This window comes from Chrysemys picta, chromosome 4 (genome assembly GCF_011386835.1).
Source record: "Chrysemys picta bellii isolate R12L10 chromosome 4, ASM1138683v2, whole genome shotgun sequence".
Lineage (NCBI taxonomy): Eukaryota > Metazoa > Chordata > Testudines > Emydidae > Chrysemys > Chrysemys picta.
Genome location: NC_088794.1, coordinates 124241087 through 124254442, shown reverse-complemented (window position 1 = coordinate 124254442; position 13356 = coordinate 124241087). Strand labels below are relative to the sequence as shown.

The following is a 13356-nucleotide window of genomic DNA, read 5'->3' as shown; positions in this document are numbered from 1 at the left end:
TAGTCTGCTTCCGTAGGTGAGTGATCACATACACTATTACAATATAATCGACCATGTTTTCTTCATAATAGTCTCAGGATAATAAAGCTGCTAAAAAAGTTAAGGAGGAATTTCTCTCTGTGAATGTCAGATAGTGAAGAACATGTTTTATTTCAAGATTATTTTTATTAGCAAAAGCGAGAGAAATTAGTAGACAAAAGCTCTACAGTTGGGAACACATGATTTATATTCCAGTGCATCCCTTTTCTCTTTGCCAAAACAGATACTGTGTTTTGAAACACTTTAATCATATACTGAAGGCTGACGTCACCCTTTTATTTACTATGCACCTATAATTCAAAATCGCTGAAGGACGCTTTCTGGAGAAACACTATATTTTTACATTTAAATACTAATGACCGACCAAGTTGTCATTAAATTTAAAAAAAATTAAGATCACAATACTTCAAATCCACTCTAAATAAGCAAACAGAAATGTAACACATTTGATAAGCATGAGTCCTTTATTTGATAATAGTATGAATCTAAAAATCAAAAGAGAGTCCTACTAAAAGTGGAAACTAGGTCAAATTACAAAGAATGAATATAAACAACTAACACAAGTATGTAGGGACAAAATTAAAAAGGCCAAGGCATAAAACAAGATCAAACTAGCTAGAGACATAAAGGGTAACAAGAAAACATTCTACAAGTACATTAGAAGCTAGAGGAAGACAGAGTAGGCCCATTACTCAATGAGGAGGGAAAAATAATAACAGAAAATGTGGAAATGATAGAGGTGCTTAATGACTTCTTTGTTTTGGTTTTCACCAAGAAGGTTGGTGGTGACTGGATGTCTAACATAATGAATACCAGTGAAAATGAGGTAAGATCAGAAGAGGCTAAAATAGGGAAAGAACAAGTTAAAAATTACTTAGACAAATTAGATGTCTTCAAGTCATTGGGGCCTGATGAAATGCATTTTAGAATACTCAAAGAGCTGACTGAGGAGATATCTGAGCCATTAACGATTATCTTTGAAAAGTCATGAAAGACTGGAGAGATTCCAAAAACTGAAAAAGGGCAAAGATAGTGCCAATCTATAAAAAGGGAAATAAGGACAACCTGGGGAATTACAGACCAGTCAGCTTAACTTCTGTACCGGGAAAGATAATGGAGCAAATAATTAAGCAATCAATTTGCAAATATCTAGAAGATAATAAGGTAATAAGTGACAGTCAGCATGGATTTGTCAAAAATAAATTGTGTCAGACCAACTTGATAGCTTTCTTTGACAGGGTAATAAGCCTTGTGGATAGGGGGAGCGGTAGATGTGGTATATCTTGACTTTAGTATAGCGTCTCGCATCATCTTTTGATACTGTCTCACATGATCTTCTCATAAACAAACTAGGGAAATGCAACCTATATGGAGCTACTATAAGGTGGGTGCAAAACTGGTTGGAAAACCATGTATAATAATGCCTGCATCTGTAATTTTCACTCCATGCATCTGAAGAAGTGGGGTTTTTACCAATGAAAGCTTATGCCCAAATAAATCTGTTAGTCTTTAAGGTGCCACTGGACTCCTTGTTGTTCCCAGAAAGTAGTTATCAGTGTTTCACAGTCATGCTGGAAGGACATAACGAGTGGGGTCCCTCAGGGATCAGTTCTGGGTCCGGTTCTGTTCAATATCTTCATCAATGATTTAGATAATGGCATAGTGTACACTTATAAAGTTTGTGGACGATACCAAGCTGGGAGGGGTTGCAATTGCTTTGGAGGATAGTATTAAAATTCAAAATGATCTGGACAAACTGGAAAAATGGTCTGAAGTAAACTGGATGAAATTCAGTACGGACAAATGCATAGTACTCCACTTAGGAAGGAACAATCAGTTGCACACATACAAAATGGGAAATGACTGCCTAGGAAGGAGTACTGTGAGAAGGGATCTGGGGGTCATAGTGGACCACAGACTGAGGGATTCCTGGCACAGGGAAGAGGAGCATATATCCCCGTCTGTTTATATAAAACATCGCTGTTGTATTGGCTGTCATAACTTATACACATTTGCCCTCCAGGTGAACTTGGAATGCCTGGCATACGAGAAGGATCACTCTCAGCTCTTTGACGTTGATGTGGAGTGAGTGCTCTGCTTGGGACCAGAGGCCTTGAGTTCTGAGGTCTCTGAGGTGCACTCCCCATCCCAATGCTGATGCGTCCATCACCAGCAAGAGGGAAGGCTGTGGTCTGGCAAAGGGGACACCTGCACAGACCTCATGAGGGTTGAGCCACCATAGGAGGGACCCAAGGACCAGACAAGGAAAAGTGACAACCTCGTCTAGACAGTCTCGAACCGGCCGATACACTGAAGTTAACATGCCTGAAGAGGCCGGAGCCTTAATCTGGCGTGCTGCACCACATAGGTACAAGCAGCCATGTGTCCCACAAGTTTTAGGCAATTCCTTGCTGTGGTAATAGGAAACTGCATGAGGTTTCATATTAAGTCACAGAGGAACCGGAAACGTGACTCCAGGAGGTACGCCCTCACCTGCGTAGAGTTCAGCATCACCCCTATAAACTCTTATTCTCTGAATGGGGGCTAGGATTGACTTCTGTACATTCAGTAGAAGGCCCAGGTCATCAAAAGTAGCTCTTATGAAGCTCATTTGTGCCTTGGAGTGGCCCTTGATTAGCCAGTCATCGAGGTATGGAAATACCTGCAACCAGCTCTTGCACAGGAAAGGAGGTATGACTGCCATGCACTTGGTAAATACTCAAGGAGCCGCTGACAGGCCAAATGGAAGGACTGTGAACTGATAATGATTGTGGTTCACCACAAACGTGAGGTACCTTCTGTGGGACAGCTTGATTGAAATGTGATAGTAAGCGTCCTTCAAATCGAGGGCGGCATACTAGTCTCCTGGATCCAGGGAAGAGATAATGGCGGTCAAAGAGACCATGCAGCACTTCAGTTTCTTCATGAACTTGTTGAGCTCTTGCAGGTCTAGAATGGGCCTGAGGCCGCCTTTGGCTTTCGGTATTAGGAAATACCAGGAATAGAACCCCTGGCCCTTCAGTTCCTGAGGAATCTCTTCCACTGCCCCCAGCTTTACGCATGAGTGCACCTCCTGTGTGAGCAGTTGCTTATGAGAGGGGTCCCTGAAGAGCTATGGGGAAGGGAGGTGGAAGGGTGGGTGGGCAGAGAACTGAAGGGAGTATTCCCTTTCTACCGTGAGGAGTACCCAGCAATCCAATGTAATATTTTGAGGATGGTAAAAATGAGGCGAGGGCTGCAGCTTAAAATGTTTGTTGATTAGCCGGAGTGTGGAAGCCAAGGGACTTGAGGGTGGCCCTCGAGAACTTAAGGCTATGAGGCTGTGAATTAGTCTTTTCTGAAAAGAGGGCCAAACCCTCAAAGGGGAGGTCTTGGATTGTCTGCTGGACCTCATATGGGAACCCTGAAACTTGTAGCTAGGAATTACTCCTCATGACTATCCCCGAGGACATGGTGCAGGTGGCCGCATCTGCTACATCAAGGGCTGCCTGCAGCAATGCTCAGGCAATGAGCTTGCCCTCCTCTACCAAGGAGGGAAACTCTGCCCAGGAGTCCTCTGACAACAACTCTGTGAACTTGGCCATCACTCCGCAGAAGTTGTAATTATACCTGCTGAGGATGGCCTGGTGGTTGGCTATACGGAGCTGGAGTACATTTTCCTCACAAAGAGGTCCAGGTTTTTTGCCTCCTGATTTTTTGGTAGCCTTGGCACTCCCACTCATTCACTGCAGCTACCACCAAGGAGTCCGGCAGGGAATGGGTATACAGATGTTCATACCTCTTTGAGGGAACAAAATACTTTCATTCATTCCTCTTTGCCATTGGTAGCAAAGAGGCTGGGGTCTGAGTTTTGGTGGTATCACAAATAGTTTTGATGAGTGGCAGAGCAGTACAGGAGGGTGGGTAACTCATGGGAGGGACACAAGGGGGGGCACCAGCTAAAGTGGGGCACGTGACCTCACAACGTGACTCCCCCCAGCCCTTCCCTGCAGCTGCATCTCCTGGGGTGTGTACAGCCCCACCAGAGGACAGTGCTGGGGGTGGTACCAGTACAGCCGGGCCCGAAGAGCTTCCAGCACGGGACGCTGGCTCCTGGGAGCAGCAGTCCCACGCTCTGCTCCTTTCACAGAACTCAGCACTGAACTGAACCACAGGGCTCTCCCAGGAACCATAGCAGCGAAAGGAACGGCCCCACGCCTGCAGCTCCTCCGGCACGGCTGTACCGGTAGCACCCCCAGCTCCCTCCTCCACCGTGGCTGTACAGACCCAAGGAGATGCAGCTGCATGGAAAGGCTGAGGGCAGAGCTGGGGACATTACAGCCGCGCTGGAGGAGCTGCCGGCATAGGGCCCCATGTTCTGCTCCTTTCACCACTGTGGTTCCCTGCTGAATGTGCACCCCCTGCACCCAGGGAGGGACCCGAGGGGGCAAGTATGTCCACCATGGGGTCTGATGTTTCCACAACTTCCTTCGCCTGGATTGCCAGGTTCTGTGCCACCCTTCTAAGCAGCTGTTGAAGCACTCTACTGTCCTTCAAGCCAGGGGCTGTCGATGTTCCTGCCACCACCTTGTCAGGCAAGGACAAGGACAAAGCCCTAACTAGGAGCAGGTTCTGTTCCCTGCCTTCGGCGCCAAGGGGATCTTGTTGAGCTCGGAGATCCGTTGCCAGTGCTGGCACGGTTGGTGCTGAGAGTGTCGATGTTGGCGCGGTTGGTGTCTGTGCAGGAAATGCTTGGTCCTGCTGATATGTCGCTGGTACATACAAAGCCAAGACCACCAATGCCGGCCTTGAATAGGACTTTTGACTCTGTCCCTGGCGGAAAGCCCAGGGTGTCCAGAATGGCCCCTGGGTAGGAGTTTGCCAATGACCTGGCTACGGTCCTGGGTAGGGTTGCCATCTGTGCCTATTGGACCTAGATTTCCTGCTTCTCCTAGAGCGGTATGACTCTGATTCCAAGGATTCTGTATAGGAGGACCACGGAGGAGCAGTGGAGATCGGTGACGGGGACCGGGGTGGCTGCCCTATGTTGGCGCTGGTGAAAGGTGCTAGTGAATGGTGCTGAGGGGATGGTGCTGACTGGCACGGTATCATTGCTGGCTTGCTGCTGGATGGCACTGGGGGTCTCACAGGGGCCGCTGAGACCAATGCCGGAGACCTATCCCGCCTTGGTGGGGAGGATGGTGCAGTAAGGGCGATGAGGTCTCCCGCTCCCTCAAACACCTCCAGTGTGGATGGCAACTGCAGGTCACTGCTCTCCTGGATCAGGGAGTGTTGTGGGCCCGGACTCGACTGGTCCCAGGTGGGGGCAGGAATCGACAAGGCCTTAGTTGGTGGGGCCAAACTGCCATTGCCTGACGTGTGTCCCATGGCTATGGGCTCCTTCTGTGGAGGTCTGGGCACAGGGGAGTGGCCCCTTTCGGGTCTCCTTTTCTTCTGGGGCACCAGGGAATGGGAACGGTGCCGCCCACTGGGATGCATGGAGCTCCTATGTAAGGAGCCATGATGGTGCCAAGAGTCTCTGGTGGAGTCCTTCCTCAGCGCCGACTCAGGTGTCACTGGTACTGGCGCACTGAGCACCGAAGATGAGGTGCTCGATGCCGGCTCTGCTGATCCGGGGTCCAAGTGTGGACAAGGATCTTAAGACGCTGGTCCCCTCTCCTTTTGCGTCCTCCAATGGAATCCCCTGCAGATGTTACAGCATTCTTTTTGGCGGCTTTCCCCCAAACACTTCAGACAAGAAGTGTGTGGGTCAGTCTTGCCACATGCCGTGCAGGGTTTAAAGCCAAGTATGCCCCATTACTGGGAAGAAAGGGGGTGGGAGGAACCCCCAAATGAAACACATACGCTAACTACTACTATATGATCTAACTATATACATGAGTTGAAAGTTCAAACTGCTAAAAGAGTCGCTTGCCAAAGCAAGAGATACGCGCATTCCGGCTAACCGTCACAGGCGGTAGAAGGAACTGAGGGGATGGCGGGTCGGCAGGGCCCTATATCCAGCACCATGAGGGCACATTCCAGAGATCACCTGGACTGACCCGACGGATACTGGTAGGGGAAAAACCTTCTGGCTGCTGTGCACACGGCGCACACACACTTAATTGGAATTGACATGAACAAGCACTCGAAAACGAACTGGCGTGTACAGCTTCTGTCCTGACTGCTGTGCTCTTGAATTCATATTTTCTGGTGCTTGTGAAGAGTTTTTCCTCCATTAGTTTCTTCTTCCCCTCCTAGTTTCAGTTTTATTATTTCATCAGTTCTTTGTCTCTGTTCTTCTCCATTCCTCTCCCAAAGTTTTACAGGCCACAAGGAAAGTCAAGTTGCTCCACTTAACACCAAGTAAACACAGAGGAAACTAAAATAGCTCTCCCCTTGAGAATGGCTCCTGTTCCAGATAGGACAAGACAACTCAGTCAGTGGTCAAATCTCCAGCTCTCCTAAGCAGTGACCATTCAGAGAAATATAAGTCTCAGTGCACCAAGGTTCCATCATTGAAGAGGAGAGTATTTCTCTGAAGTGTTGCCAATTGTAGTGATTTCATTCCTTGTCTTGCAGTGTTTCATGTTTTTCTTAAAACCCCAGCTCTGGAGACAAGTAACTGTGATAATTTCAGCTTTCATTGTTTAAAAATAAGCTTCTAGCCCTTGGGGTTGTAGAGAAAAGCTTGAAGACATGAACGCTAAGAGCTCAAAATCCAGAAAACAAACAAAAAAGCCCAAAAGCTTATATTCTTTTTACTTTCATGACTTATTAGTCAATATCATGGGTTTGTTTTGTTTTTTTTGTAACAGCTGGATTTGACATTACTGTCTCTGTCCATCTCAGGAAATGAGGATGAGTGGGCACAGTATTTGTCAAGGGAGCAAGTCACAGCAGCCTGGAGTCCACCAGAAGTTCCAAAGCCAAGATGATTCTCCCTGAATTGTTTACATGGTGTAGGGCCATAGTAAGGGAGAAAACAGATATATTTCCCCCTTCCAAGTCCAAGGAAGTGGCCTCCCCAGAAGCAAGCATAGTGCAAATCTTTGAATCAGTTCTTGCTCTGTAGATCTGGAAAGAACAGGACTGCCACTGGAAAATATTAATAAGTGTGCTAGACCCCTTTCAAAACCAAGATAAGATATTACCCTCGCCCCTAGGATCTTACAACCTAGTATTAGTCATGATACAGTAATGAGTAGCAAGGGGGAGGGAAAATGTGGGGTAACAAATAAGATTATGTGATTACTCAACAAGGTCTAGCACATGGCATGATTAAGGATGTTTTATTACATTCAGTCTAAATAGATGTCTTAATTATCAGCATTTGAGTAGACCTGGAGACACTATTGGATCATAGGGAGGGGCTTGAATTATTATATATTTGTCCTGCAGTAGTACATAGAGCCCCAATAAAGGATTGGGGCCCTATTGTGCCAAGCATTGTACAGACATATAATGAAATACCATCCGTGGGCTGATGGATTTGAGAGAAAACTCAAAAACAGCATTTTGTGCATATGGGGCAGTGTAGAATAAATCATTAAGATGATTATGAAGGAAGCACACAAACAGAATATTGTGGCCTGGTTTCATTGGCAGAGCAGTGGGCAGAAATGATCTGATAAGAAGCGAGGTTGTACTCCTTGATATAATCAGAATATAGGGAGACCTGTGTCTGTTTAGTATTCAGATTAGTATTCCATGACTTAGGCAAGGCCCATGTTCAAATAGGGTACAGTTCTGAGCTTTCCCAGGCTTGGGATGTAGTGATCTGGGGATTTAGTGCTTTAAAAGAACTGAGTCCAGTTAACATTGAGTATGGCCAAAATATTCCAAAACCCAGCACTAGCAAACTCTGGAGATTGTAAAGTCCCCAGACTGTGTTGTGCTGTAATTTGCACATAACTAAATTAAGAGACCAGTAGGTAGGTGGTAGAGCAGAGGAATCCAGCATGTAGGTCCTGGGAACCTCAGAGGCAAGAAGGAAATCCTGTAACACTGGAGATGGACTGATCAGCCAATTTTTATTAAACTGGTAAAAAAAAAAAATCCAAGTGTAGTATAATTGGTTTGGGGTACCCCTGCAAAAATTGGATATTCCCAGTAAACTCTGGCATCTGGTCTCCCTTTTAGATGGGTTTATGATGAGTCAGAAGACTGACAATGGGATTTGAAGCCTTTTATCTGTGGATCACGGGTTTCAGTTCAGCCTAAGTCTATCATGATCAAATGTTATAGCAATCTTTTCTGATGCCCTATATGAAATGAGTCTGTAATCTGTCTACTGGGTTCCAGTGAACAGGATTCATCATCATAAAAACAACCACCAGAACCTTTGTTGGCAGTCACAGCAGAGAAGCCAGTGAGTGAATGGGCCTGGAGATTGAACTATTCTTTGTCTCTGTAAGGTGTTGCCCTCCAGGACTAACGTGCCTTGATGGGCATGGTGTGAAGACTTACCCTTGTTACTGCACATGTAATAGCTGTTTTGTGGATAAACAATTAACTTCTGTCTCCAGTGTTGTCAATGCAGTATCCTTCACCAGCATCAAGTACCTTAACATCTCAAGTAAAACATGGCTACCAAACAATTGATGTCAGTAGCAGATAATCAGAAAAATATAATGTGCTCCTTCCATAGAAAGTAATTGCAGATTTGATGTAATTTGTTTAAGTCTGTACCCCATCAATCAGGCTAATACCTCTACAAGACCATGTTGCTTCCTTTGGTCTTGAAAAGTACAGTTTGTTTTTTTAACAAGTTGGCAAATGGGATCTGCCATATTGAAAATACATATATATATATATACACACACATATATATCATTTTTCATGTACAAAGTATTAGCATTTTTAACTAGGATAGAATATGCACAGCTTCCAGAAGGATGATTTCTGTAAATGAATTGGGAAGAGAAGCTTACATCTGCAAATCAAGTCCTTTTATTCATTCACTTTGGTGGCAGTAAATTATAACTTGAGAATGCTACACTAAACCAGCTTAGTGCAGAGAACATCCACAGACTCCTTCCTGCTTCACTTTTTCTGAATTAATTTGATGGTCTAATTTTCAAATATCGCTCTTGGAGGGGGAATACCATCCCAAGAACAACTGCCTTGTTTGTGGTAAGTTAAACCACTGATCACCATCCCTGGGAGTGCTTACTCACTTGACAACTCAAAAAATGAAACTGCAGTACCTCTGTGACAGCAGATCCATTAGACTATTAGAAATTAGCTCTCATTGCATTTCTGCATTAAACCCATTGCTGAAATTACTTTATTTGCTTTCTTCTTCATGAATTTGTTCTCAACAGTCAAGAATTCAAAAGTTGTATTATATAGTACAGTTAATAGTCTGCTTACAATAGAGTTTAATGTAGTTGGCAGGGGAGAGAGTGAGTAATTCAAACTCCAGGAATTTACAATGGATGGTTAAACAATTGCACAGAATCCCTACACTCTTCAGTTACTTTTATACACACTTGGTGCTCATGAAGGTGTGGGGACTGATTGTTTACAGCCAGCTTGTACAGATCTGCCAGTTCTCTTCAATGTGAATTTAAGAACATCCTATTTCATTCCTGCACCTCTACTCAGCAGTAATTCTTCACCAGGCTACTGAGATTTTATAAAATAGACCAATATGCACTGAGGATTCAGATCACTCCACCACACTCATTTTCACTTACAATCAAAAGTAGAATTTGAACCCATGTTTATAAAGTAGAGATGGTGAAATGCATTAATCCACTTGAATCATCTAGCCATTTTCACTTCTTTCAATGCTACTAGGTATAATTTGGGTCTGGTAAAAGTCCTATTAAAAGAGTCTTGTTCATGTTACTACTGCTAGTGTTCAGTACTTAATGTTGGTGTTCTCAGCCACTTCTGCATTTTCTTTATTGCAGGCTCTGATACTTCACCAATTAGGACGCTATAGTTTGGCTGAGAAGATTCTCAGAGATGCTGTCCAGGTGAATTCTACAGCCCATGAGGTATGGAATGGTCTTGGGGAGGTTCTACAAGCTCAGGGCAATGACGATGCAGCAACAGAGTGCTTCCTGACAGCATTAGAGCTTGAAGCCAGCAGCCCGATCGTCCCTTTTACCATCATTCCACGAATTCTCTGAGATAATATCTTGATTACAGAGTTCATCATGTTTCAAGTTTTGGATTTGAGGGTGAGGAAACACAACATACAGGTCTTTTTGATAACGCAGCATGGTTTCAGAGGTAACAGAAAACCCCACAAAATTTGTTAACTATTGTGGGGAACCTGACAAAGCATTGAAGTGATACAATATTTTAATGTTAGTGAGGAAAAAATGACTAACCAAAAACAAATCTCTCATAGATCACCTACATTTTTTCCCCATGGTAGTTCTGAAACCTGATTATATTGTTCTAATAGATAATGTGCCATATTTCATTAGATGACATCTGAGTGTTATGTAAAAAATTATAATGGAATCCACCATCAAATGTAGAATAATATATTTGAATTAAAATTCAGTGGCAGAGCAGACTATTTTTAACAAGCCTGTCGTGAAAACTGTTCTCTCTCCTCCTCCGTCTCAACCCATCTTGGCCTAAAGTCAAACTGTGAATTTTCTGTTTTCCATCTCTATACTAGTCCAGGCCAGAAAATCAGTTGACGAGTTCTTGGTTTTGGTTGTTAAAAACTGTGATGTGTGGCTAATTGTTATCTTTACTTAGAACAAAGGCTGAGTATAAGAATATTTATATTTTACCAATGTATGCCTGCTACAAAAAAAGAAAATATTCGTTATTTAAGTGTAACTTTTTTATGTGAATTCAGAGTTTATTTATCGATGGAAATATGTAAAAATAAGCTTCAAATGGAATATTTACTGACATTCCTTATACATTACTCACACTTGGAAGATTATGTTAATAATAAAAAGATTTGTAAATGGCCCCCGTGGCTGTCCTCTCTTTGAAAGCGCAATGAAAGGAAGTGGAATTGGTAACTTGTGAGTGCAGCTCATTGATGTTGGGCCTGTGGGAGGCCATCTGGACTTGAGAAGATCACCTTTAGCACTGCTTATGTCCAGTCAAGAGAAAAAGAGGCACATCAGATATCTTTGCCTAATCTTCTAGTCTTGTAAAATATCCCCTCCCCCCACCCCACCCCAGAGGATAGAAAAATATCCACTCCAACCCATGGTAAATGCACACATGGAGTTAATTTGGACCAATATAAAAAAATTTAAAATCAACCCAGTTATACAAGTTTCAGAGTAGCAGCCGTGTTAGTCTGTATCCGCAAAAAGAAGAACAGGAGTACTTGTGGCACCTTAGAGACTAACAAATTTATATTCTATATGCATCCGAAGAAGTGGGCTGTAGTCCACGAAAGCTTATGCTCTAATAAATTTGTTAGTCTCTAAGGTGCCACAAGTACTCCTGTTCTTCTTTTTCCAGTTATACAAGACACTTTTGAAAACAAAGTGTTAGGAATCAGAGAGCTCATTGGTCTGTCTGCCATATCTGACTGTCTTCTTGCCTTAACAGAAATATTCATTAAATAATACTTTGCCACATTGATTGACATGTTAGAAAGGTATATAAATTGATATCTGCCATCAGTACCCAGTTTTTCTACCTTGTCTCTTTTTGGAGGACCTTAGACTTTGTAACCCTGCCATATATTCACACAGTGAGTTCTCAGCCCTATTCTGAAGTTTCCTTTGCCTGTATTTACCCTACAGTATTTGGAAAGTATATCTTAAATGTTTCTCCCCAGCTTTCACCATCCTTTGCACCTATTTCACAAAGATCTCACACTAATCGATTGTCTGGTGGCATGTTCCTAGCATGGCAGTGGCAGCAATTGTTCCAGGTTCTTAGTGGACAGAAGTGTTTGCCAGAGTTTCTGTGGGGGTGGGGGGAAGTGGATAAGAATCAGCTACAGTTGCTGCACAGAAAAGAGCCAGTCCTAACAGATTCGTCCACCTCTTTCCCCTAATATGGGGCAGATGTTGAATCTGGGAAATTTTCCAGATTCCTCATTAAGCAAGGTGATCAATGGTGCTTGCACAAAGCATGCTTCCTTCAGTCTGTCACTCACCCACAAGAAGTGATTTTAAAGTGTTCAGCATGTGCATAAGATAGTGGATGACTCTGGCAAATACTTTCTCTAGAGCAAACAGAGGACCTTTACTGACACTTCTGTCTCTTCCATTCTAGTGTTTTCCAACAGTAGGAGACCCAAGCAAACCCCATGCTCAGTGGTGCACTGTTTTTTTTTCTTTCTATTTCATGTGGCCGATAAGATTGAGGCAGCTTTCAAATTTTACCTGTTAGCTTAATCCTTAGAACACACATCCCCTGTAAAGTGCATTGTTATACTGTGTAGCTCCCAATTCGTAAACCCAGGCGTAACCCTCCCAACCCCAGTCAACACAGAAACATCACATTACTCCTTCCCTTTTCTACACACACACCCCCATTTGCTTTCTTCTCTTGACTAGACATGGTCCTGTTTTCTCTTCCTTGACAGCTGTCCTAGGCAATGTCTTAGTCATCCCTCCATGTTGTCATCCCGCTGCTGAAGCCTCCCACTAGCTACCGCTCACAATGTACACTGTCTGTGACCCCTTTCAGACCCTAAAACATGTTTGATCCCAACAGCCATATGATCCCATGTCTAATAACTAAAAGGAAATGCAGAATTTAAGACTTGTATGTGATTTTGTCCATGGTAAACCTTGGTTTTGCCATCCCTCTTCAGTTTCTTAAAATACCCATCATCTGCTCTGCCATCACAGCCATTCCTACCCACAATTCTTCAGCTGTCCACCCTTTTGCTATTGCAGGAAGGCTCTTCTGACAAGGCAGAGTGAGTTTACATCAAGCTCTGAGAAGTCAGGTTTAATCTTCTCCCATAGGGAGCACCACACCTCACTTGAGAATGTCCTGCTTATTCTAAGGCATAAACATGCACAGAAAGTCTGCTAGAGCAAAGAATGGGGGGAGCCTTTTAATCCCCAAATTGTTACTTGATCCCTTTCACTTAATTCAAAGTTCTAGCCAATTTTGGTAAACTCTCCCAATGGTCATGATGGCAGTGTAATGATGTTAGGTCCCTCCTTGCTGCTCCATTAGCAGATAGCCTGTCACACCTATTGTACACTTCAGTACTCCTGGGGGAATTCTGGGCCTAAACATTCCATGCATACTAGTTGCTGGGAAGGATGCTGGAAATGAATGTGGAGGGTTGTTAGGTGTGAATTATGGAACGGGTTTTTTTGGGGTGGGAGGGACTGTTAAGGAGTTGGGGAGTCTCCCCCAATCAGATCCTGG

At 43.9% G+C, this 13356-nt stretch overlaps 1 protein-coding gene across 11 annotated transcripts in view; it reads left to right on the top strand.

Annotated features, from left to right (window-relative positions):
- Positions 1-10968, top strand: part of TTC7B (tetratricopeptide repeat domain 7B) — a 326149-nt gene extending 315181 nt beyond the window's left edge. For 9 of the 11 annotated variants that reach the window (XM_042858600.2, XM_005285389.5, XM_042858601.2 and 6 more), the window contains one exon: positions 9939-10968. In XM_042858600.2, coding sequence (XP_042714534.2) covers positions 9939-10160 — 222 coding nt within the window. In that variant the 3' untranslated portion in view covers positions 10161-10968. Of the gene's footprint in view, positions 1-2062; positions 2408-9938 lie in introns of all 11 variants that reach the window. The other 2 variants (XR_010601134.1, XR_010601135.1) reach the window with 1 other exon arrangement.
- Positions 10969-13356: the final 2388 nt, after the last annotated feature.